Raw genomic sequence first — 24,968 nt, 5'->3', positions numbered from 1 at the left:
TCTGGAGAATCACTGGTTTAAGGCAGTTGTGGCCAAAAAAAAAAATAGTGAGACCCCAGCTGAGTGAAGTGGTTCATGTCTGTAATCCTGACTAGGAAGGCGAAAGCAAGGATTGCCAGGTCAGAGTGTGGCCTAGTGGTAGAGTGCTTGCCTAGCACGCACGAAACCCTGGGCTGGATTCCTGAGCACCACATAACACAGAAAAAGCTGGGAATGGTGCTGTGGCTCAAGTGGTAGAGCTCAGTGCCCAGGCCCTGAGTTCAGGCCCCAGGACTGGCAAAAATGAAGAAGTAAGGATTGCTGTCCAAAACTGGCCTGAGGCAAAAATCGAGACCTCATGCGATAACTAATGAAAGCAAAGGGACTGGGGCGGGAGGGGGGGGTGTCCACATGTAGGGTGGTGGCCTTCAAGTACTTGTCCCAGAGACCAAACCCCAGTACCAGCAAAGGGATAAACAAATGTTCCTGGTATGTGTTCCTCTCCAGCCCCCTCTCCCTCCCTCCCTTCTCCTCCCTCTTTTCAACCTCCTCCATCCCCCTTCTCCCTGTCCTCCCTCCTCCCCCTCCTCTTATTCCTCCCTCTTCTTCCTCTCTCTCTCCCTCTCTCTCTCTTTTGCTCTCACTCTCTTACTCGGGAGATCTGCCCCACTTTAGGGCAGTTCTTACCCTCAGCTTCCCTTCTCTTCTTGATGATGACATCAACAGGCCTTCCTGGCTGACCCCTTTCCTGAGGTCCATGTTCTCATAGCCTCCTGGTTTTCATGTATACACACTTTTCGCCTTGTCCAGGTTCAAAGCCAGCCCAGGCCCAGACCTGTGGGTCTATCCCTTTCCTCCTTCCTCTTCTTCTGCCAGCCCCATGGTCCTATACAAGGTAGATGGCCAGGAACTCGCCAGCTGCTATGGCCTTCTGCCCTCCAGTGTGGCCACAGGGAAATGCCCCAGCAAGACTACAAGGAACTCTCTTTTCCTTCTCTTCCTTTAACATGGTAGTTTTTTTTTTACTTTGCTGGTACCAGGCCTTGAACTCAGTGCCTGTAGTTCATTTGGCTGGTGCTCTACTACTTGAGTGATGCCTCCTTCCTGGCTTTTTATGTTTTTTGGAGGAGACTCTGGGACTTTTCTTCCTGGGCTGGCTTCACACTTGAGATCTCAGCCTCCTATGAGGTATTAACCAAGTGCTCCACAACACTGTGAAGTGGGGCTTTGTTGTTGTTAGTTTGGGGAGCAGTATTGGAGCTTCAACTCGCGCTGGGCATTGTCCCTGAGCTCTTCCGCTCAAGGCTAGTGCTCTACCACTTTGAGCCACAGTGCCACTTCTGGTTTTCTGGGGGTTCATTGGAGATAAGGGTCTCATGGATTTTCCTTCCTGGGCTGGCTTTGAACTGTGGTCCTCAGATTTCAGCCCCCTGAGTAGCTAGGATTAAGTAAAAGGACAGGCCATGATTTGAGACCCACGTTAACACTTCTGGTCACATGGTCCCAGCCCACTCCAGAAGCTGGCATGTTGTTTGTCTCTCGGTGTCTCTCTGGAGACTGCCACTGGATGTCCCCCTTTAAGATGAGATCTTAAGATGAGCCCCCTTCCTCACACTCAAGGACCAAGTGGAAATCCATTTTTATGGCTGGTTCGATCACAGTGGCAGACAACACTCAGTTCTCAGTACCCCAAGGCTGAGTGGCTGTACTGCTATCTTCTTGCTGTATCTTCTAGAATTCCAGAGATCTACAGACCTATTTTGCCACAATACGACCTAGTTTTATATGTCTGGGGGAAAGTGAATTCATGTGTAAAAGTCTGGAAAGAGGAAGAAGATGCACGAATTCAACAAAAACAACCCACAGAAGACTTCGGTGTGAACAGGACAGAGCTATCTTCAAAGACACAGGGTAGAAGTTGGGAGAATAAACCCATCTGAGCTGCGGAGAAATGTTAAGTGCTAAGAAAAATATGCATGGAGACAGCTGTCTATGGAAACAAGTCCACACCTGAGGGTTCTGCCTTTATCCAGAGTCTCTGGGGAGTCAGGGGACTGGACGTTGTGCAAGACTTCATTCTGCAAATGAAATGACCATCGCTGCCAGCAGCTGCCCTACTCCGAGGTGGCCGTGTTGTCCTGACTACTCAGAGGCTCGCTTTTCAGGGATGCTCCTCCTCACACAGTGCCAACCACCTGAGGCTGCTCCGGATTTTAGGCTGGACAAAGGAGTCGAGTGACACTGATTTTCTAAATGATCGGGGCATCTTCTCTGTTTTTGAACAAATGCCATTTTTCTTCCCAGTGGACACTGATTTGTATGTGTGTGTATGTGTGAATGTGTGTATATATGTGTGTGCGCGTGTGTGCACGCGTGCTCGCGCACTGGGGCTTGAAGTCAGGGACTGGATGCTGACCATTAGCTTTTTTCCCTCAAGAATGGAGCTCTACCACTTGAGCCACAGCTTTTTAGCAGGTTCACTGGACTTTCCTGCCTGGGATGTCTTGAGACTGTTTTGAAAGAAGCAGGAGAGCGAGGCTCTTGGCCCCAGGCAGGTGGAGCGCAGGGTGGCCGCACCAGTCTAATGTGCATGCGCCAGCTGGGCCACGTGCAAAAAAACTCTGGTTTGGCCATTGATATGTTTGGGAAACAAACAAATCTGTTTGCTTCTTAGAAACGGCCTTGGCTTCTGTCTCTTCTGCCCTGGACACAGAGGGGCAACTGTGGTAAACATGGTGATTGATGCCTTTCAATGGGCAGAAGTGACAAGCCATATGGAGATTTTCAGCGGGGATTATCTTCAGAAATTTGTACCTTTCAGTTCTTCTCTACATTCTTACCTAGAAGCTAAGCTCTATTAGAAAAAGTCACCTCAGCTGGACATGATGGCCTATGCCTTTAATCCTAGCTACTCAGGAGGCTGAGGTCTGAGGATCAAGGTTCAAAGCCAGCCCGGGCACAAAAGGACCTGAGACTCTCATCTCCAATTTAGCTATAGAAAACAGGAAGTGAGGCTTAGTTCAAGGGTAGGGCTGTAGCCTTGAGCTGAAGAGCTCAGGGACAGCACCCAGGCTATGTTCAAGCCCCATGACCCACAAAATAAAAAAAAAAGAAGAAGAAAAAAAGAAAAACAGTCACCCCAAGGACCAGGAATTTGGCCTAGTGGTAGAGTGCTCACCTAGCATGCACAAAGACCCGGGTTCGATTCCTTGGTACCACATACATAGAAAAAGCTGTAAGTGGTGCTGTTGCTCAACTGGTTATCCCAAATTCTGTCTCAAACTCTATTACTGTGAATGTTAGCCCTCAGGATACTGCCTGTACAAAATTGAAATTCAGTACCCAATGTGTTCCTTGAAACACAGAGACTTCTAAAGATCAAACCTCATGCATGCCGGACAAGCCCTCACAGAGACTTCTAGAAGAAACAGGCAATACCCCTGTGGAATGGGGCCCCAAGAATGAAGCTGTCACGGAAGTCATTTCATTTCCAGCCCCTCTCTACACGAGACATGGGTTGGCCGCTGCCTGCCTGGCACTGTAGGCCACCACATTGCATTTGTTGTAGAAAATTTCATTTTAGAGTTCTGACCATTCAAGAGAATGATTAAATATTCATTTCCTAAACTCTTGACTGCCTAGTCTGTCAAAGTAAGTGGAAGAGAAGCTAGATTAAAAACCATAGAAAGGAGCTGGAAATTTGGCCTAGTGCTTGCCTAGCAAGCACCAAGACCATGGTTGGATTCCTTGGTACCACATACATAGAAAAAGCCAGAAGTGGGCCAGGAGTGCATCCTAGTGGTAGAGTGCTCTCCTAGCATGCACGAAGCCCCGGATTCTATTTCTAAGTACCACATACTCAGAAAAAGCCCAGAGTCGTGCTATGTTTCAAGTGCAGAGCAGAGCAAAAAGTGTCCAAGGACAGTGCCCAGGCCCTGAGTTCAAGGCAGGACTGGCCCCCCCCCAAAAAAAAACAACATAGAGGGCCGAAAGTATGGCCTACTGTTTGAGTGCTTGTCTAGCATGCACAAAGCCCTGGGTTTGATTCTTTGGTACCAAATACACAGAAAAAGCCGGAAGTGGTGCTGTGATTCAAGTGGTAGAGCTCTAGCCTTGAGCAAAAGAAGCTCAGGGACAGTACCCAGCCACTGAGTTCAAGCTCCAGGACTGGCAAAAAACAATACAAATAAAAAATAAACCAACCAGGCACAGTGGCTCATGTCTGCAATCCTAGCTACTCAGGAGGCCGAGATCTGAGGATCATGGTTCAAAGCCAGCCCAGACACTAAAGTTTGTGAGACTTTTATCTCCAACTAACCACTAGAAAACTGGAAGTGGCATAGTGGCTCAAGGGGTGGGGTAGTAGCCTTGAGCTGAAGAGCTCAGGGACAGTGCATAGGCCAAGTTCAAGCCTCACAACCAACCAACCAACCAACCAACCAACAAACAAACCATAGAACTGTTGAGCACTGGTGGCTTATATCTATAATCCTAGTTACTCAGGAGGTTGAGATCTGCCAATCATACTTCAAAACCAGCCTGACCAGGAAAGTCTGTGAGATTTTCATCTCCAATTTCCTACCGAAAAGTAGAAGTGTGGCTCAAGTGGCAGAACAGCAGCCTGGAGCAAAAGAGCTAAGGGACAGCATCCAGGCCCCAAGTTCAAGCTCTAGAAGAAGAAATCAACATATAAATCTGGGCAAAGTCTACAAAACCTGTGAAAGGAAATTAAAAGTAGTCACTGTTGACTGCTGGTGGCTCACGCCTGCAATCCTACTCAGAAGGCTGCAATCTGAGAATTGTGGTACAATGCCAGCCCAAGCAGTCTATGAGACTCTTATCTCCAATTAACCACTAGAAAACTAGAAGCAGAACTGTGTCTCAAAATGGTTAAGTACTAGCCTTGAACTAAATAGTTCAGGAACAGCACTCAGGCATGAGTTCAAGCCCCATGACCAACAAAAACAAGCAAAAATTTTTAAAAAAAACAACTACTGTTAAGCACATATGTTGAGCAGGTCAAAAGGAACTCAGTAACAGGAAAGATATGAACAACTTTTTTGTTGTTGTTTAATTCCATCTGATGGAACACATGAAGAAATGTTTAATGTGTGAACAGTTAAGATACAACAGAAAGCCTTATCCAAGTAGTTGCTAGTTCAAACCAAGTCTCAGGACCCTTGAGGACTGGCAGAGTGCAACAGCTCAGCAGGTGAATGCTATAAAGAAAACTAAATTGACTAATGGCCTCCCCAAACCACAGGTTACTGCTTTAAATGTTACAAAAGACCACAGAGCATGGAAAGATGAAAAAATAATCAGAGTGGGTCCAGTTCCAAAGAAGGGCAGCTTGTAATGGAAGGAAGTCACCAAATACTAGGGCTTGCTTTGGATTAGAGGAACGTTCCAATATTTTCTGTTCTGGGACTCTCAGAAAACCTGGTTTTCTTTCTTGCTTTCTTCTCAATAAAGCTCACTCCTGAGGACTTCAGTGCTCAATCAAAAGGAGGATGTACTTAAACCTAGGGCCATATAGTGAAAGCATAATTGTAGCTTAAACTGGGAGTGTGGCTTGAACCTGTAATTGTAGCTACTCAGTGGCTGAGTTCTGAGGATCAAAGTTCAATACCAGACAGAGCAGGAAAGTCTGGGAGACTCATATTTCCAATTAACCAGCAAAAAGCTGGAAATGAAGCCATGGCTTAAGTGGTAAAACACCAGCTTTGATTGAAAAAGGTTAATGACCTGAGTTTAAGCCCAGTACTAGCACACACACACACACACACACACACACACACACACACACACTCACTCCTGAGTTTATCTCCCTAACAATGATTATTCTGGTCTTCATGCATTTGCATATGCAGACATTACTGCCCTCACAGCCTTTCCTCTGAGTAAATAAATATATATTTAGGTGTATACACCTAAATTGGAAAAACGTATCTAATCGCATTTGATGTTACTTAATTCCACCAATTCCATTTGAGAATTTACCAATCTGGAGTGCATCACTTATTAGACATTAGCTCCTGTTGATGAAAGGTAAAGTTGAAGCCTGGGTTATAACTACATACTTTTTATAAAGGAAAGGTGTCAAATTTGATTAAAAGCTGTAGATTGAAAACTTGGTGGGGGTGGTGTTGCTTAGCATCTAGAAAACACAAAAGATAATCTCTCACTTTAAGTACATTCTCCTTAAAATGAGGCGTTTGGTCTGGATTTTCAATCACCACCCCCCACTCCCCAGCCCATATTGTACAGGTATTGTGCTCCATCTGTGGCCCTACTGGGAAGTGATGAAACCTCCAGGAGGCGTGGCCCCCTTTCCCCATTTTGCTGTCTGGCTGCCATGCAGTGAGCAGTTTCCCACCTGTCACTCTTCCTGCCATGGTACATTGTACCAACCCAGGCTAAAGTGATGAGACCAAAACCTTCAAAACCATGAAGCAAAATAAAGCTTTCCTCCTTGTCATAGTTTTTAAAAAAAGCTAGCCAACACGTATAATAGTACCTACTCCATAGAGCTTTCTGTGGGAAATAATACTATATTGTAAAGTTACACACACACACACACACACACACACACAGGATTTAAATATTGGAAGACTATTGACGTCATTCACCCATCTGTCATTCAACTCCCAAATTCTCCAAATTCCTTAGTTTTTGTTTGTATACACCCATACATCCATATGCCTCATTCCTGAGTCCTGCCTCTTGCTCCAGGGTGCTATAACACTGAAGCAGAAACTCTGTTGGAGTTACAAGAAATAACCAACCAATTCCCCTAGAACTCTCAGGGATAGTTCATCAAGAGTTTCACAAGGGCAATAATAAAGCACCAGGAACTCTTTTGAATATTTTAGAAAAGCTTTATCTGAAATACTGTAGGCAGCAGTAAAACTTTACAAGCCAAATAAAGTTGTTTCCTTTTTTAGTCACCCTGTTCTTTGGAATGGGATTATATAAAACAATTATGTGTTGCCATAAAAAAAAAAAAAGTAGTTATGGCAGGCCCCGGAGATTGGCCTAGTGGTAGAGTGCTTACCTAGCATGCACAAAGACCTGTTTGATTCCTTGTTACATATCAATAGAAAGATAGCTATGGCTTTATGGAATAAATATTGTGACAAAAAGAAAACAAAGCTACACTCTTTGCCTCTAGAGACTCAGCCGTCCAGTGAAGACAGCCAGGTTTAACACACCAGCTCACAGCTGTATAGCAGAGACAATAATGAGCACAATTACAGTAAAGGTATGTATTCTCTCTCTCTCTCTCTCTCTCTCTCTCTCTCTCTCTCTCTCTCTCTCTCTCTCTCTCTCTCTCTCTCTCTCTCTCTCTCTGTGTGTGTGTGTTTCTCTCTACCACAGGGGAGAATGGCATGGAATCCAGGGGTTATCTAGGTAGGGGTTGTGTAAGGCGATGGAGTGGCCAGAACAGCTCAGTACAAATGGACAATACACACAAAAGGCCGGACAGGCATTGTACTCTGACTCTTAGAATTGTTCACTTCTATATACCTTTCCTCATGACAGCATTGATACATGTACAGGAATACCTACGCCACACATAGGAGAGACAGAGACAGACAAAATGAATGTGGCAAATTGTTAACAAGTGGTGGGCAATAGGATTATTGTTATTGTTGGTGGTGGTTGTGGAGCTTGAACTCTGAGCCTGGGTGCTGTCCCTGAGCTCTTCAGCTCAAGGCTATTGCTCTACCTCTTTTTTTTTTTTTTTTTTTTTTTTGCCAGTCCTGGGCTTGAGCTCAGGGCCTGAGCACTGTCCTTGGACTTTCTCAAGGCCAGAGCTCTACCACTTGAGCCTCAGCACCACTTCCGGCTTTTTTCTATATGTGGTACCAAGGAATCGAACCCGGGTCTTCGTGCATGCTAGGCAAGCACTTCAACCACTAGGCCAAACTCCCGGCCCCTTGCTCTACCTCTTGAGCCACACAGCACCACTTTCAGTTTTCTGGTGGTTAATTGGAAGTGAGAGTCTCGTGAACTTTCATGTCCCAGCTGGCTTTGAACCTCAATCCTCAGCTCTCAGCCTTCTGAGTAACTAGGATTACAGGAGCCACCAGAGCCTGGCTGGTGAAGGATTTTTCTCTCCCGTCTAGGCCCATTCTTTCTATGTATCCAAAGATGGAATGTGAAGGATTGACTCTTACCTTGTTTTCTCAGGTGCATACAGACACCAGGCAAGCCACCAAAGATAAGTGCAGGCTACCTGACTCCAGCAGGGCAATTTACCTAAGCCTGGCTGCAAATATCCCATCGTGGGCCCAACCAGAAAGCCCCCACTTTCTTTGACCCGATGGCTTTTGCAGTAACTACTGCCCCCTTGCTCAGACCCCATAAACCTCAGGTCCTGTCCAAGCTCGGCTGCACAGTCCTCGCCTGTCAACCATTGACTCCGGCCTATTCCTTTTCCATTCTCCTCCATTTTCCTAACAGCTGGTAATGGATATGTTTAACCCTCCTCAACTGCTCCTCTGTCATAACCTGTGAATGTCTCCTACATTTTTATTCTTCATATCTTACAAAATCAATCCTTTAAAGGGTTATATACAGAATATACGTATACACACATAAGTGATATATATACATATGCATATCATCCATCTTTTATGCAGAAATAAAATTAAAAAAAATAAAAATTTCTTTCACAAAGAACCAATTTTTGCCCATCAAGAAAAGAGTGTTCCCAGTGGGAATGTGTGAGATAAACACATGTACACAAAAGAGTAATAAACCCGATTATAATGGAATAATTTATTCCAATTAGGCTTTAGAAACAATGTTAATATATTAATCACTCCCAAGACCACCTTTCTGTTGTGTTGCTGTAGGCAACCACCTGGCACGTATGCACATATTTATATGTTCCAGGGAAGCCAGGAGAGGCAGGCACTGAATTAATCCTCCATAACCTTAGTCCTCAAATCCCTGCTAGGCTGGGAGGTAAGGATGGGAAGCAGAGGAAATAAAGCCAGGGCTGGCTTAGCCCTCTGGAAGAATGCCCTTTGTAGCAGCAGCTGTTACAATGGAAGAATTGTTTTGAAGATAAACTCTTCTGATTATACTGTTTTGCTATAGTCTAGAGTGGAACTGCTCAATAAAACTCATTGTGAGTCATTTTCTATCATTTTTAGTAGGCACTTTAAAAAGTAACAGAAAGAGCAGAAACAATGAATGATCTTGTGTATGTGCCAGTAAAGAACTCAGCCTGGGTGCTGTCCCTGCGCTTTTCTGCTCAAGGCTAGCAATCTCCCAATTTAGCTACAGCTCCACTTCTGGCTTTTTCAGTGTCTAAGTGGAGATAAACCTCAGGGGCTTTGCGGCCTAGGCTGGCTCCAACCCTCAGATCTCAGCCTTCCAGGCAGCTAGGATTACAGGTATGAGCCAACAGTGCCAGACCCCAAATGTTTTGTCTTGTGTGCTTTACCAGTCCTGGGACTTGAACTCAGGGCCTGAACACTGTCCTTGAGCTATCTCAAAACTAGAGCTCTACAACTTGAGCCACAGTACTATTTCCAGCTTTTTCTATGTACGTACTGAGGAATCAAACCCAGGTCTTCATGCATGCTAGGCAAGTACTCTACCACTAGGCCAAACTCCCAACTCTCCAAATATTTTCTTGACCAGATGCTAATAGAAAATACTGGGAAAATAGAAGAGCCCTATCACACCAGAATTTCCTGGAAACACTGAATACTTCTCATTAATAAAAGGAGAAAGTGCTTTCAGGTCCCCCATACTATAAATAATAAAATTTTTATTAAAATGCAGTACAGATGTCAATGCTACCTTGAAAATAGACACTTAAAACAACTGCTGTCAATCTAGAAATATGTAAGTAGGCTTTGCCTTGGTGGGCAATGTAATTTATTTATATTGCCTAGCAACGTGCCTGAACTGGCATATAGCCTTCCATATGCCACGATGTATCATAACATACCCCCTCATTAATGCTGTCACCAGGGCGTGGTACACTTTTGAGCAGGAACATTAAGTGCTATTTGTATTAGGAAAGGCATTAAATCACTCTACCATTTAAAATTTTAAATCATTTTCAGGTTTTATCACAGTGACACAAATGAGCAATAAAAGGCTTTTGTTTGCTAACCATTTTTAAGCTCTTCCAAAAGAAGAGAAGTGGCAGAGGATGGAGCCTAATGCTGGAAGCTCACCGTCTCTAATCCTAGCTACTCAAAGTTCAAAGCCCATCTGGGCAGAAAAGCCTGTGAAAATCTTTATCTCCAATGTGTGACCAAAAGAAACCCACCAAACCTATGGCTCAGTCTTCAGTGGAAAATTGGAGAGCTTGAGGCCCTTGGTTCAAGCCCTAATACTGGCAGTTGGGAAAATAAAGTGAGAAATAGTAATCCCTCAGTATATCACCTTTATAATGAAAACAAGAGCACTTCCAAGTCTTTATTATAAATACCCCATCTTTACTTTCAGAGTGTAGCGTGGCCTATAATCACAAAATACCAGTTATGACTTAAGTTCTTATAGCTCACAGTTAGGATCAGCTCATAATATACTGACTTTCTCATTACAAACCAAAACGCCTAGAAAGCCCTCTATCACAGGGTCCATGGAAGCCCTTTTCTGTTTTTGTTCAAGTTTTTTTGAAAAAGAAGCAACCACTATCCAAGCTCCTTTGTATATCGTTTGTTTCATTGCAGCTGCTTCCACTAGATGGCACTGTGATTTAGCAATCAGGCCTTGCATGTAAAAAGAGCAAAAAATTTTTTTGAAATAAGCTCTACATTTCTCACCAACCAGGTGCTGGTGGCTCATGTCAGCTACTCAAGTGGCTGCTGAGATCCCAAGCATCTCAGTTCAATGCCAGCCTGAGCAGAAACATTTGCTGAACTCCATTTGGAGCAAAATGCCAGGCTGGAGGCACAGCTCAAGGGGTAGAATACCAGTTTCGCAAGTGTAAGGCCCTGAGTTCAAACCCCAATTCCACCACCAAAAAAAAAATGTCTCATTCACTCACTGAGTATTTATGCTTCAGATACCATGCCCTGAAATAGTGATGTGTATATAACAGGATCCCATAACATTACAAGCTCCGAGCATATGGGCTTTTGTCCCAAGCCTCTCCTACCCCAGGCCCATGCTTCCTGTAGCAACCCAGCCCTGTGGCTGCTGATGGGCTGTACAGACAAGCCCCTCTATCCAAGTACTCCTCATTTGCTTTCTCCCTGCTCATCCCCTTTGTGTCTAGGCTCTGGTACCTACCACCTTCTCTCTCAGTGGTCCTTGTTCAGATCACACCTTTCCTTGACTGGCCACACCTCCACCTGGAGCCAGGGACACTCTGCCTGGCTCTTTGATCTCTCCTCCGCCTGTGGGGAGGAAGAGGATTCGTCCAGTTATGGGATGCCCTGGAAAGGAAGGGGCGCTACCTCGGATCCCCAGTAGATCTGCAGGCGGGTCCTCAGGGCCGCCCTCCCCTGCTCCGGCCTGCCCCTCTGCCCCCATGGTCCCTGCTCCTCTGGGCCTATGTAGTTTATGATGTATGTGGTTACTGGCTGCAGAGAGCTGGGACACTTGTAATGTGATGTGCTTCTGTGTGTGCCTGCCTGGCACACCATCTGTCCCCATTTCTGTGCAATGTCATAAAGACACTTGAGGAAACATGTAACAGGATATTAGAGGAATCAATGGCTGCATTGAAGAGTGTGAAAAGCTGGGCTTCAGAAAGATCACCATGGGGTTAGAAAGAATAGATTCAAAACAGACTCCACTCGAGTCATGTGAGCTGGGGCTCACATGGAACAAGGAGACTGGTGTGTTACGCATATCATTGTCCCACAGCCACTAGGGGGCCAGGCAAAGCCTTAAAGAAACAAGTAACAGGGCAGGAGTTTAGCCTAGTGGTAGAGTGCTTGCCTAGCATGCATGAAGACCTGGGTTGGACTGATTCCTTGGTACCACAGAAAAAGCCAGAAGTGGTGCTGTGGCCCAAGGCTCTCTAGCCTTGAGAAAGCCCAAGGATAGTGCTCAGGCCCTGAGTTCAAGCCCCAGGACTGGCAAAAAAGAAAAAGAAAAACAAGTAACATAGGAAAAGAGGACCAACGACCCTGGGAATAAGTTGAAGAAATAGTATGCTACAAAGAAAAGGTCTAGAGGACAAGAGGAAAACACCCAGCTTCAAGAAGGAAATTGAAGGCCGGGAGTTTGGCCTAGTGGTAGAGTGCTTGCATAGCATGCATGAAGCTCTGGGTTGAATTCCTTAGTACTGCATACACAGAAAAAGCTATAAGTAGTGCTGTGGCACAAGTGATAAGAGTACTAGCCTTGAGGAAGCCCAAGGACAGTGCTCAGGCCCCAGGACTAACAAAAAGAAAAAGAAAAAAAAGAAGGAATTTGATGGAAGCGGTAAAGTGGTTCAAGTGGTAAAGCACTTGCCTTAAGCACAGAGAGGCTTAGTTAGGGACAGCCAAGCGTGCTGGCATGGCATAATCCTAGCTACTCAGGAGGCTGAGATCTGAGGATCGAGGTTCAAAGCCAGCCTGGGCACTAAAGTCGGTGAGACTCTTATCTCCAATTAACCACTAGAAAAAGGGAATTGGGGCTGTGGCTAAAGGGGCAGAGTAGTAACCTTGAGCTGAGGAGCTCAGGGACAGCACCCAGGCCTAGAGTTCAAGCCCCATGACCTACAAAAAAAAAATTTACTTACAGGGCCGGGAGTTTGGCCTAGTGGTTAAAGTGCTTGCCTAGCATGCTTGAAGACCTGGGTTCGATTCCTTGGTACCACATACATAGAAAAAAGCTGGAGGTGGTGCTGAGGCTCAAGTGGTAGAGCTCTAGCCTTGAGAAAGTCCAAGGACAGTGCTCAGGCCCTGAGCTCAAGCCCAGGACTGGCAAATAAAAAAAAAAATTTTTACTTACACAAGAAGGAATATGGGCATGGCTGAAGTGGTAGAGCCATGAGTTCAATAATGAGTGCTGAACAAATTCAATTAAACCAATCCAAAACCAAACAAAACGACAAATAAACAAAACTGAAAAAAAGCATCCTCCCTTGCTGGCTTTCTTGCCTTCACTGTGGGATTTAGCAAATAGGAAGCTTTGCAAAAGCCATTTCAGAGGATTTGAGACCACATATGCCATGAATTCCCAGTGTGGGCGGGGAGTATTCCAGAGTGAACTTGGAGCAGATTACTCAGGAATCTTGGGTACTAAGACATTAACTGATTTAAAGCATGTGCAAACCATAGAAGTTAGAAAATGTGATTCTGCATGAATAAGAGAGGGAGGGAAGTCCAGCCTGGCATCACAGTTTAGAGCAAAGGCAGCTTCGCAGCCTGCGCCCTCCCCAGTGCAGGGAGAAGTCAGATCCCAATCCAGGAGGTGTCGGGGAGAGGCTGAAGACCTTGTAGCATGTTTACACTGGGAACTACGTGAAGCATCTGGCTCCTTGACTGGTTCTATTATATGAACGCCGTGGCTTGGAATGAGACGTCAGGAGCCTGTGATTGAAGACCAAACCAGACCAAACACTCCCACCATTTTTAGGCGGGGGAATCTAGAGATGGGCACAGAGCCTCACACCTGCTGAGGTGTTTAACTACTGAGCCACATCAGTCCCGATTTACGGGGGGTGTGGGGGGCCGCACACACGCATGCACCAACACTGGGGCTCAAAAATCAAGGCCTGGCGCTGCCCCTTAGCTTTTTTTTCTCTGAAGGCTGGCGCTCTGCCACTCGAGTCACGGCTTCACCTGGGCTTTTTGGTGGCTGAGTCTCATGGACTTTCCTGCCACGGCTGGTTTTGAACCACGATCGTCAGATCTCAGCCAGGGTGACAAACACAGCCCAGACACAGCTAGAGGTCCGGGGCCCCAGGCCCAGGCGCAGCCGGGCTCCAGGCGACGGATCCCGACTGTGGGCGAGCGGTGCGGACGGAGGGCCGAGGCCAGGCGCCCTCCTCCCGGGCCGGGAGCGCGCCGGGGCCGGGGCCGGGGCGCCATTGTGACTGGCCCGGCCTCCGTCTCCGGGGCGCCCGGCCGCGGATTCCGATGACGCGCGTTGAACCCCGCACCCTCACAACCGCCGTGTCGGCCAACTCCGGGTCCCCGGGGCCTCCAATTCCACACCTCGGCCCAACGGCCTCCGAAACTGCTCTCCAGGGCCAGAACGTCGGCTGCCTTGTCCTCCAAACATGCCAGACGCCGGCACGCGGCGGAACCCCGGCAGCAGCCGACCAGGCCTCGGGCTCCAAGCCCGGCAGCGGCGTTTCCCGCGGGGTAAGGAGACGCGGGCACGCCGCCTACAACTCCCAGCATGCTCTGGACCACACCTCAGGACTGACAGCTCCATTCACCAATGGAAGAGCCCAGTTTAAGTTCGTGGGACCAACTGGAAGGCGTGAAGGAGGCCGTCCCGGCGGCGCATCATCACGGCCTTTCCTGTAGTCCTGAGGCCACTCTGGTCGCTGGACAGAAAAAGCTAATCTTCGTAAAATGGTGACGCTGGCTATAGTGTCTCTCAGTCCTAGACTTACACCCTAGCTTTCGCCTTTGGCCCTTAGTTTGATCTCTACTCTGCCCCACCTCCCCTACTGGCGCCGCGCGGGAGAATGGCGAAGAGGTAGAACTTCCCCAAAGCTCATTGGGTGGTGGTAGTGTCACTCTAAGGGACGGCGAGAGAGGACCGCCCCCGAACGGTGATTGGACGGCCTGGAGCCACCTGGGCTGTGATTGGTGGAGCTGTCGGGCACCCTGGGCAGCCACGCCGGGAGGCCGTGCCGGGAGGAGCCCGCGCCCTGGTCCGCCCTCCGCCGGGAGAGTGCGGGGACCCCTTCTCACCGCTCGGGGGGCCGCTTGTCGCGTGTGCAGGGCGGGACCAGCTGCGAGCCGCCGGCGGGCAGTGGCGGCGGCGGGCATGAGATGCGGGGACAGGACCAGCTGGAGATCTAGATCTGGACGCCTGGCCTGGGAGGACGAGGACGAGGACGCGTCCGGTTATGGGATGCCCTGGAAAGGAAGGGGCGCTACCTCGGATCCCCAGTAGATCTGCGGGCGGGTCCTCAGGGCCGTCCTCCCCTGCTCCCCGCCCGCCCCTCTGCGTCCCCCCATGGTCCCTGCTCCTCTGGAAACTCCCCGTGGGTGGGCTTCGCCAGCGACGACGTTGCGGCCCGGGCCTGCTCTGACCGCGGGCACCAACGCGAGGGCCATGTCAGACCCCCAGGAGCCGGCCCCCGCTGCCGTGCACAGGCCCCGGGTCGCGCGGGGGGCCCCGGGCAAGACCCACTGCCCTCTGTGCCTGGGGCTCTTCAAGACCCCCCGACTCCTGCCATGCTTGCACACGGTGTGCACCTCGTGTCTGGAGAAGCTGGAGCTCTTCTCCGTCGGGGACGCCCGCGGGGGAGCCTCTGACAGGAGCCCCGCGGGGTCGGCCCTCCTGGACCTGGGGCCACGGGCCGGCATCCTCTGCCCCGTGTGCGATGCTCAGGTGGACCTGCCCGCGGGCGGGGTCAAGGCCCTCACCATCGACCACCTGGCCCTGAACGACGTCCTGCTGGAGAGTCAGAGTGGGGACGGCCCCGGCGCGGCGTGTGACCTGTGCAACGACAAGGGGGTGGAGAAGAGGTGTCAAACCTGTAAGGCCAACCTCTGCCAGTTCTGCTGCCAGGCTCATAGGTAAAAGTGGAATGCCCCTTCCGGCCCGGCCTGCGAGGTGGGGTTCAGACCTGGGAGGGGAGGGGAGGCACATGAAAGGAAAGAGTTCTCAGCCTTCCAGTGGCTCACGCCTGTAATCCCAACAACTCAGCAATCTGAGGTCCGACCATCCTGATTCAAAGCCAGGCCAGGCAGAAAAGCCGGCGAAGCTCCTACTTCCAATCAACCACCTCCTACTTCCAATCAACCACCAAAAAGCCAGAAGTAGAGCTGTGGCAAAAAGCTAAGGGGCCAAGTGCCCAGTCCCAGGACCACCAGCACCAAAGGGCGGGGAGTTGTTCTTAAATATCAAGAGCTAAAGAGCAATATCCAAGGAATTTTCCTGAACAACTGAGTAGTAGTTCACTTGGTCAGCCTAATAGAATGCTTATAATAATAGCAGTAAAGGGTCACATCGTTTCTGTGTGTGTGTGTGTGCGCGCATGTGCATGCCTGCGTGCGTGCGCGTGCTGGTACTGGGCTTGAACTCAGGGCCTGGGTTCTGATGCTTTTTCATTCAAGGCTAGTGCTCTACCACTTGCGCCACAACTCTACTTCCAGCTTTTTGCTGGTGAATTGGAGTTAAGAATCTAAAGGCGTTTCTACCCAGGCTGGCTTTGAGTAGCTACCATTACAGGCATGAGTCACTTGCACCCACCCTCATTTAGTCTTTTTCAACTTACAGAGTACATTCACAGATCCTTCAGTCCATCACTTGTGTGGTAAATAATTGTAGTGGCGAAAAGGGAGGATGAATAATAGCAGAGATTCCGCAGTGACTTTGTTTGATCCTCACAACTCCTACAGGAAAGCACCCACTGTCTTTGCCCCTATGTCTTAGGGAGACTGAGGCTCAGCAATTTGGGATTTGCCAAGGAGCCACAGCCGGTGATAAGTGAATTAGTGCACATGTTCTGACTCTGGTCTGTGTTCTTTGTACTTACGCATGGTGCTGTCTTTGTAGAGGTGCCAGTTTGATTGGTGAAAGGCTCAGTCTTGGCTGTATGCCTGGTAGCTGGTGAATGGATGGACTGTAGATACTATATGGCTTTTGATAGTTTGGTTAGATGCATCAGTCTTGTCCCTTATTCCCCCACTGCGCTCTAGGACTTCAGGAGATAAAATCACCAAGGTTTTAGGATTCATCCAGTATAGTTTTCCAGTTCTGGCTGGTATTTGTCATCAGGCCTCACAACAGGCCAACTGTCTAGTGTTCACTCTATTTTTAACTTGTGTGATGGTTGCTAAGACTGTCTCACTGCCAAACAGCTGTTTTCTCAGGAGCCTCTCTTCTGGTGCCAGGAAAGACCCTAGGGTGGAGCTGACAGTGGCATCAGGGAACTCTAAACAGCCATGGTGGTATCGCTGGGATTTCCCTGAGTCGCTACAAGGAAAGGATGATGAGGGAACTCTGCTTGCATGATCTAGTTATGCTGACAACAACTGGAAAGTCCAGCCTTCTGATTGAGAGGTGTAGGTGCTGGCAGAGGGAATGCTTAATAAAATTTTAGAGAAAAAGCCAGATGAGACTTTCTTTCAGGGCCAGCTACTTGCTTCAATTGGTGCATTGTCAGCTGGAGTTTGTATCTCTCGGTGCTGGTTTTCCATTAGGCTCTCAGATCTAAGTCTGGGAAGCTGCCTATGTGGCTCTTCTTGTCTCTTGGAGACAGTTTCAGTGTGTGTGTGTGTGTGTGTGTGTGTGTGTGTGTGTGTGTGTGTGTGTGTGTGTGTGTGTGTGCTTAACTGGAAATAAGAGTCTATGGGCTTTACTACCTGCTGAGGCTGGCCTTGAACCTGAGTCCTCAGATCACAGCCTCCTGAGTAGTTAGGATTTGAGCTTTGAGCCGCCATGCCAGGCAGCACAACAACCTGTTGCAAAGTCACAACCTGAGCAGAACCCAAGTCCACTTCCATTTCCTCACAAACCGTTAGGCAGGTGTTGGGGGTAGGGGGGCGCAGAGGAGTAAGAAGTCTAGGAGGCCCTTGCAGTTAGGGGCTTCGATCTGCTGCTCATGGGGGCCGCCCTGGCCCCTTCTCCTGACTCCTGCCGGGGTTGGTTCGCAGGCGGCAGAAGAAGACCACTGATCACATCATGGTGGACCTGGACGAGCAGCAGCAGTGGCGCACAGGGAAGCCCGCGCTGTGCTCCGCGCACCCGGCCGAGGAGCTGCGTCTGTTTTGTGAGTTGTGCGAGCGGCCGGTGTGCCGCGCCTGCGCGACCGCGGAGCACCAGGGCCACCCGTGCGAGGACGCGGGCCGCGCCGTGCACCGGCACGGGGACACGCTGCGGGCGCTGCTGCGGACGGCGCGGCCCCGCCTGCGGGCCCTGGACGAGGCGCTGGCGCGGGTGCAGGCCGGGGACACGGCGCTGCGCGAGCAGGTCCAGGCCGTGGCCGCCGAGGTCCGCGCCTTCTCCGAAGGCCACATCGCCGCCATCGAGGAGCATCGGGACCGGCTGCTGCGGCAGCTGGCCGGGCAGGGCGCCCGCCGCGAGCGCGCGCTGCGCCTGCAGAGCGCACAGCTGCAGCAGCTGCGCGCCGACGTGCACGCCGGGGTGGAGTTCGCCGAGCACCTGCTGGCCAGTGGCTCCGACCTGGCCGTGCTGGTCACCAAGGGCGTGGTGGTGGCTCGGCTCCGGGCCCTAAGCCAGGCCGACTGCAGCGTGCGCCCCGGCGGGCACCCCCCCATCCGCTTCTGCCCCCAGGAGAAGGCCGGCCAGTGCCGCGGCTACCAAGTTTTCGGGGCCCTGGACGCCCAAGAGGTGGACCCGGCCAGATGCATCCTTCAGGGAGAAGGTAGGAGGGAGTGCCATCCGCACCTAGAGCCAGGACCGAGTGTTGACAGAATTGTGAGCCCCACCCGGGGCACACGCCTGTAATCCCAGCCAATCCTGCGGCCTGGCGGTTCGAAGCCAGCCAGCCCTGGCAGGAAAAGCTATGAGACTCCTTCCTATCTCTAGCCAAGCAGAAACGCACAAAGAAAAACATATGGCCTGTGCTCCCCTATGGCCTCCTCTAAGCAAAGACTGAAGTAGAACCCTGGCCCCTTTCTGCCCATTTGGTCAGTGCCCGGGTGAAGTCTGACTCTTTCCCATCTCAGGATAATAGTATGGACCCGACCATAGCTGGGTGAATTCTGCCCGCTCAGTGAGGCTCTGTACACGAGGCTCTGGGTTCCTTTCTTCCATGCCCTTCTTCTTCACTTAAGCCTTGTATCCCTGTTTCATTTGTTTTATATTTTTTTGTGTATGTGTACAGGTCCTGGGGTTTGAACTCAGGGCCTGGGCGCTCTGCCTTAGTTTTTTCAACCGAAGCTAGTGCTCTATCATTTGAACCACACCTCCACTTCCGGCTTTTTGCTGGTTAATAGGAGATAAGCGTCTCCTCAGGACTTTCTTGCCTCACACCTGTCTCCTCAGATCTCAGCCTCTCTAGGAGCTAGAGTTGTACATGCTCCTGCCTTGTCAATACTTAGAAGGTATCAGTAGGGGAGAGAAGGTCTCTTTGCACCCTGGGGCCATTTGAGATAAGGAAGGATGCCAGCTTCATTCTAGCAGGAAATTCCTAATTCCTAGAAGAAACTCTGTCCCAGACAACATGGCCATCACTAGATTATACAACATCGCGAGTATCTTAAACTCTCCATAAGTGGCTCCACAGAACTCCCACTAGAAGGTTTTGGGGGCTTTTTTGTTTTTTTGTTTTTGCCTGACCTGGGGCTTGAACTCAGGGCCTGAGCTTGGCCTGTCCTTGGGCTTTCCTCAAGGCTAGAGCTCTATCACTTGAGCCTCAGCACCACTTTAAGCTTTTTCTATGTATGTGGTACTGAGGAATCAAACCCAGGTCTTCTTGCATGCTAGGCAGGCACTCTACCACTAGGCCAAACTCCCAGCCCCCACTAGAAGCTTTTGAGTCCTGGGTTAAGTAACCCATTCCATCTCCACACTGTCCTGGCCCCGTGGCTATAGTAACACCACAGCACCACAGCGAGAGCCTCCAGGCTCAGAGGATCACACAGCACAGGTCTCAGTGGGTCCCCTGGATCCTGCAGCCAGCAGAATTCTCAGCACAGGCTGGTTTGGTCTGATCATGTAGGTCAGTCCTGCATATTCTCTGAGATTCCCTAGGGTTGAAGTTAAAGTCCCTGCAAACTCAGAGCAGCTGTGGCCAGAGGCCGACCTGGGGCGGGAAGAGAAGAGAACCAGGAGGGCGCTGACGGTTGCAACAAACTGGAGGCACGACCCCTGGTTTGAAGTGGGAAGGCAAGCTGGAGTCTGTGCTGGGGACACAGTTACTGTGGTTTGTCCTAGCTGTGGTGTTGGGTTTGTCGTCCACAGATCTGCACAAAGCTCGGGAGAAGCAGACATCCTCTTTCACCCTGCTATGCAAGGATGCCACTGGAGAGAGCCTGGGAAGAGGAGGAGACCACATCAGCGTCGCAGTTGTCCCTAAAGATAAGAAAGACGGGTGTGTGGCCAGGAGTGTGGCCTAGTGGTAGAGTGCTTGCCGAGCATGCACAAAGCCCTGGGTTTGATTCCTTGGCACCACATCCATAGAAAAAATCAGGAGTGGTGCTGTGGCTCAAGTGATAGAGCTCTGTCCCTGAGAAAGCCCAAGGACAGTGCTCAGGCCCTAGTTCAAGCCCCAGGACTGGCAAAAATAAAGACACGTGTATGGCACACACCATGCTGGGATAGGAAACTCAAAGGTCTCTGATTTATTGGGGATAACTTGATGTCCTTTTCTTGGAGTTCATTTTCCATCTTCATGGGGCTATGAAACAATGTGATTTCTCAAGGCTGAATCAAACAAATGCAAGCTTTTTGTTCATTTGATTTTGATTTTGTGCCAATTCTGGAGCTTGAACTCAGAACTTTGAGTTCTTGCTTAGCTTTTTCACTCAAAGCTGGCTCTCTAACATCTGAACCACATCTCCACTTCCTTTTTCTTTTCTTTTTGCTGATTAATTGGACATGAGTGTCCCAATTTGTCTGTCCAAGCTGTATTTGAACCTCTGTCCTCAGATCTCAGCCTCTTGGATAGCTTGGATCGCAGGCATACCTCACTGGTGCCTACATCCGAGTGTGTTTTGCTTGTGTGTATTTTAGTCCTTTATTCCAGTTCTCTCTCAAAGATTTACTTGATCGGCATGGACTGAAAAAATCTTCAGTGTTAAATGGATTGGACCAGGTTTAGAGCTCTGTTTCTCTGGAGTTGGATGTGGAGAAGGGAATGACAGAGCATGAGGGGCCTGAAACAGGGGCCTGAAAACAAGATTAATCCCAGAAACATAGAAGGCTGAAAGCAGAGCATCAATGTTCAAAGCAAGCTCAGGCAGAAAATCTGAGACTCCTATCCCCCATTAACCAGCAAAAAGCTGGAAGTGGAGATGTGGCTCAAGGGGAAGAGCACCAGACTTAATCAAAAAAGCCAAAGGGCAGCGCTTAGGCCCCGAGTTCAAGCCCACTACTGGAAAGAATATTGAGCAAAATGTTGTAGACCTTTCAGCCTAGAACAACAGACGACTGAGAAGCTTTTTTCACCCCTTTTCTTTCGTTCAGTCCAGTCAGAACAATGGTCCAGGATAACAAGGATGGGACGTACAACGTGTCCTACACCCCCAAGGAGCCCGGCATCTACACTGTGTGGGTTTGCGTGGAAGAACAGCACGTGCAGGTGAGTGTGGCCCAGTGCCTGCCTCCCTGAGTGCCTCCATCCTGGACCCCAGCTTCCCTCATCTTACAGATCAGCTCCACAGAGAATGGAGGGAATCTTCCTCTTTCTTCACTTCACTGTAGAAACAGCCCAGATTTTACTTTTGTTCCCCTTTCATATCGGTACTAAGGCTTGAACTCAGGGCCTCACACTCTCACTGGGCTTCTTCAGCCCCAGGCTGGCACTCTACCATGTGAGCCACAGCTCCTCTTGCAGCTTTTTGCTGGTTGGTTGGAGCAGGAACCTCATGGAGTTTTCTGCCCAGGCTCAGTCTGACCCTCAGTCTCAGATCTCAGCCTCCTGAATAGCTAGGATTACAGGCGTGAGCCACCAGCTCCCAGTGATGTTTGCTATTCAGTGTGTCCTGCCTTTACTGTGCAATGGTTTGTTGAAACTCTTAATTTGGAGAAGATGCTCTGTCCTGAGACAAGCAAACTGACACAGTGTCACTGGGGAAATCCCAGTCTTGTTCAGGGTAGGACTCAGATGTAACTGGCAGAGGCCCCTTCCTCTTCACAGACATTTATCTGCCTATAATTCTGTTTCCCTTGTTTACATCTATGTTACCATGTTTACTGCACCATCTCCACACCGCTTTCTGGTGTATGAAGTTTTAAGCATTGGATGGTACCTGTCCAGTGGTGTGTCTCTGCTGCCATTCAGAACTCTAAGCTTTCCCCAGGCAGAAGTCACTCTGACAGCATTACAGGCACGCCTACGCTTTGGTGCAGGCACTGGGAAGACACTATGGCCACAGACTGCTCACCAACTCAGTGTGTGAGCACATGGGATTTTTGTGTGCAAAGCTTCAGATTTCTTCAAAGCCCAGTGCAGGCGTCGTCTACGTATACTGCGTTCAACACACAGCACATATGTTGAACTTATTTCTTTGAATCCCAAGTTGTTAAATGAGTTACATGTTAGTTTTCCATTACTCTAACGAAGTACTTGAGGTAATCAACCAAAAAGGGGAAAGCTGGTTTCACAGCTTCAGTTCTGTAGTCTACCTTTCAAAGAGGGGAGAGACTGGTGGCAGTGTCTCCTGCCTGTAATCATAGCTACCCAGAAGTCTGAGATCTGAGGTTCAGGGTTTGAAGTTAGTCCAGGTAGAAAAGTCTCCATGAGAATCTTATCTCTAATTAACCACTAAAAACAAGAAGTGGCACTGTGGCTCAATGTGGTAGAACCCTAGGCTTGAGCAAAAGAGTTCAGGGATAGTGCCCAGGCCCTGAGTTCAAGCCCCAAGACCAACAAAAAATAAAATTGGTGGCTCACACCTGTGATCCTTTCTGCTTAGAAAGCTGAGATGTGACAATCGTGGTTCAAAGCCAATCAGGGCATGAAAGTCCATGAGACATTTATCTTGAGCAGCAAATGCCAGAACTGGAGGTGTGGCTCAAGTGGTAGCGTGACAGCCTTGAGGGGAAAAGCCAAGCACAGGATCCTGAGTTCAGGCCCTAATACTGGCAAAAAAATTTTTAAATAAATAGAATTTAACATCAGAAAGGCTTCTAAGATAGTAAGGTTTTCTGTTTTCTCAGACTGCACGGTTGTCATGCAGGGAGAGGCAGACTGCAGCATTTACGAAATCTTTTTGGCAGCTGGGAGAGTTGCTAATTGGGAATCATTAGCCGCAGACACTTCACCTTTCTCCCTCTGGGGCAGGACAGGTGTGCGATGGGCCAGGCGTGTGGCCTGGTGGTAGAGTGCTTGCCTAGCATGCACAAAGACCTGGGTTCAATTCCTTGGTACCACATACATAGAAAAAATGGTGTTGTGGCTCAATGGTGGCATTCTTTGAGAAAGCCCTAGGGTAGAGGCTGGAGGCAGGAGGCTTGCCCTGTCGGTGAGGAGAGGCGGTACAGGGCTGGGAAGCTGGAGAAAGGACTAGAGGCCACCTTGCCTGCTGGGTGTAGCCTGAGACCCCAGGGCAGGCATTGCTTGGTGAATCGCAGGCACATGAAAGCACAGGGGGAGAAGAGTGCAAGTCAGTGTGGTGTAGACGTCCACCCCACACGAGGCTGATGAGAGGGGTGGGCCTCTGCTCTTTCTGCCATCTTCCCACTAGAAGCCCTTAGCTAACTGAGATGCCACTGTGCAGCGGCTCACTAGTTACACTAGGTGACTGGCCCCTGGGGAAGAGAGCATGGCTGAGGGCTACAGATTCCTTCATCTTGCTTTCTGTGCATTCATATCACTAGATACAAGAAAGCGTGGCGAGGCTTGGCTGTTGACTCACAATGTGTCCTGTGCTCTTGGTCCCCACGCTGCAGGGCTCACCCTTCACTGTGACGGTGAAGAGGAAGCGTCACCCACACTCAGGCGTCTTTCACTGCTGTACCTTCTGCTCCAGTGGTGGCCAGAAAGCCGTGCGCTGTGCCTGTGGGGGCACCATGCCAGGTAAGGGGGCATGACTGCCCAGCAAAATAGCCATCATGGGGCCAGGAGTTTAGCCTAGTGCTTGCCTAGCATGCACGAAGACCTGGGTTCAATTCCTCAGCACCACATACATAGAAAAAAATCCAGAAATGGTGCTGAGGCTCAAGTGGTAGAGCTCTAGCCTTGAGAAAGTCCAAGGACAGTGCTCAGGCCCTGAGATCAAGCCCAGGACTGGCAAAACAAGCCCAGGACTGGCAAAACAAACAAACAAACAAACAAAAAACAGCCATCATGTGAAGGCCCCTGGCTGTGTCTAGGAAGCTTTGTGTGTGTGTGGAAACACACGGGAATGTGGGGCCAGCTCCAGCTTCTTTGTTCTGCACGGAGTTGACAGGTGTGAGGGTTCTGAGTTCTTCGGGTTTTACAGTTCACCGGCTGTACATCTGTGTATCTCTGTAAGGATCCTGGCTCAGCCTACATGGTCCAAGCAGTTTGAGAGAGTTCCAAATGAGTTGATTATAGGTGCACACTGGTAATCCTAGCTACTCAGGAGGCTGAACTATGAGGATCAAGGGTTCAAAGCCGACCAGGATAGGAAAGTTTGTGAGACTCTTTATCTCCATGTAATCACTGAAAGGCCAGAGGTGGAACTGTGGCTCAAGTGGTAAAGCACCAACATTGGGTATAAAAGCTAAAGGATAACACCCAGGCCCGAATTTATGCCCCAGGGCCAGCACAGAGAGACAGAGAGGGGGGCATGGGGGGGAAGGGAAGGGGAAATTGATTCTCAGTGTGGCAGGGAGTTGGGAGTGGATGGCTGAAACCAGGGCACAGGGCTGGTGCTTTGACTTTCCCAAGGTGTTTTCCCTCTGAAGGAAGACTCTGGTGCCAGGACGCCCTCTGAGCTCCATTCCGCCTCTTCTTTGTATCGTGCAGGTGGGTACCTGGGCTGCGGCCACGGACACAAGGGCCACCCTGGCCGCCCGCACTGGTCCTGCTGTGGGAAGTTTGCAGAGAAGTCGGAGTGCACGCGCGGGGCGGGGTCGGGCACCCCCAGGAGTCTTCTGAGGACCGTGGTACTCTGATGGTGTCACCCCACACATACCCCTGTAAAGCTTCTGCCAGCAGACACCAGATTTACAGAGGACCCCAAGGCCCGAGAAATACCAAAGAGCCTGATGGAATTAAAACAAAGTGCCTTCAA

At 49.6% G+C, this 24,968-nt stretch overlaps 1 protein-coding gene and 1 long non-coding RNA gene across 4 annotated transcripts in view; one reads left to right on the top strand and one right to left on the bottom strand.

The window, feature by feature from the left end:
• Positions 1-14,322, bottom strand: part of LOC150061198 (uncharacterized) — a 20,113-nt gene extending 5,791 nt beyond the window's left edge. For 2 of the 3 annotated variants that reach the window (XR_016535895.1, XR_016535896.1), the window contains exons 1-2: positions 14,109-14,322; positions 11,245-11,351 (exon numbers count right to left, since the gene is read on the bottom strand). This is a non-coding gene — a long non-coding RNA (uncharacterized LOC150061198). The remainder of the gene's footprint in view (positions 1-11,244; positions 11,352-14,108) is intronic. The other variant, XR_016535897.1, reaches the window with a different exon arrangement.
• On the top strand, positions 14,038-24,968 carry Trim45 (tripartite motif containing 45). The gene is made up of 7 exons (XM_090334095.1): positions 14,038-14,601; positions 14,850-15,653; positions 17,736-18,466; positions 20,008-20,137; positions 21,232-21,346; positions 23,659-23,785; positions 24,701-24,968. Exons 2-7 carry the CDS (start codon positions 15,088-15,090, stop codon positions 24,847-24,849), a joined length of 1,818 nt encoding a protein of 605 aa, XP_090190221.1. The 5' UTR covers positions 14,038-14,601; positions 14,850-15,087; the 3' UTR covers positions 24,850-24,968.

Source organism: Megascapheus bottae, chromosome 6, assembly GCF_031878675.1.
Source record: "Megascapheus bottae isolate mThoBot1 chromosome 6, mThoBot2.hap1, whole genome shotgun sequence".
Lineage (NCBI taxonomy): Eukaryota > Metazoa > Chordata > Mammalia > Rodentia > Geomyidae > Megascapheus > Megascapheus bottae.
Note: the sequence above shows the minus strand (reverse complement) of the source record. Positions and strands in the feature narration are given on the sequence as shown.

What these genes read in the sequence shown, in the direction of transcription:
- Trim45 (XM_090334095.1), top strand. Translation starts at nt 15,088, where the DNA reads ATGGTCCCTGCTCCTCTGGAAACTCCCCGTGGGTGGGCTTCGCCAGCG. An exon ending in TTCTGCTGCCAGGCTCATAG is followed by an intron (nt 15,654 to 17,735) that starts GTAAAAGTGGAA and finishes GTTGGTTCGCAG; the next exon opens with GCGGCAGAAGAAGACCACTG. An exon ending in CCTAAAGATAAGAAAGACGG is followed by an intron (nt 20,138 to 21,231) that starts GTGTGTGGCCAG and finishes TCTTTCGTTCAG; the next exon opens with TCCAGTCAGAACAATGGTCC.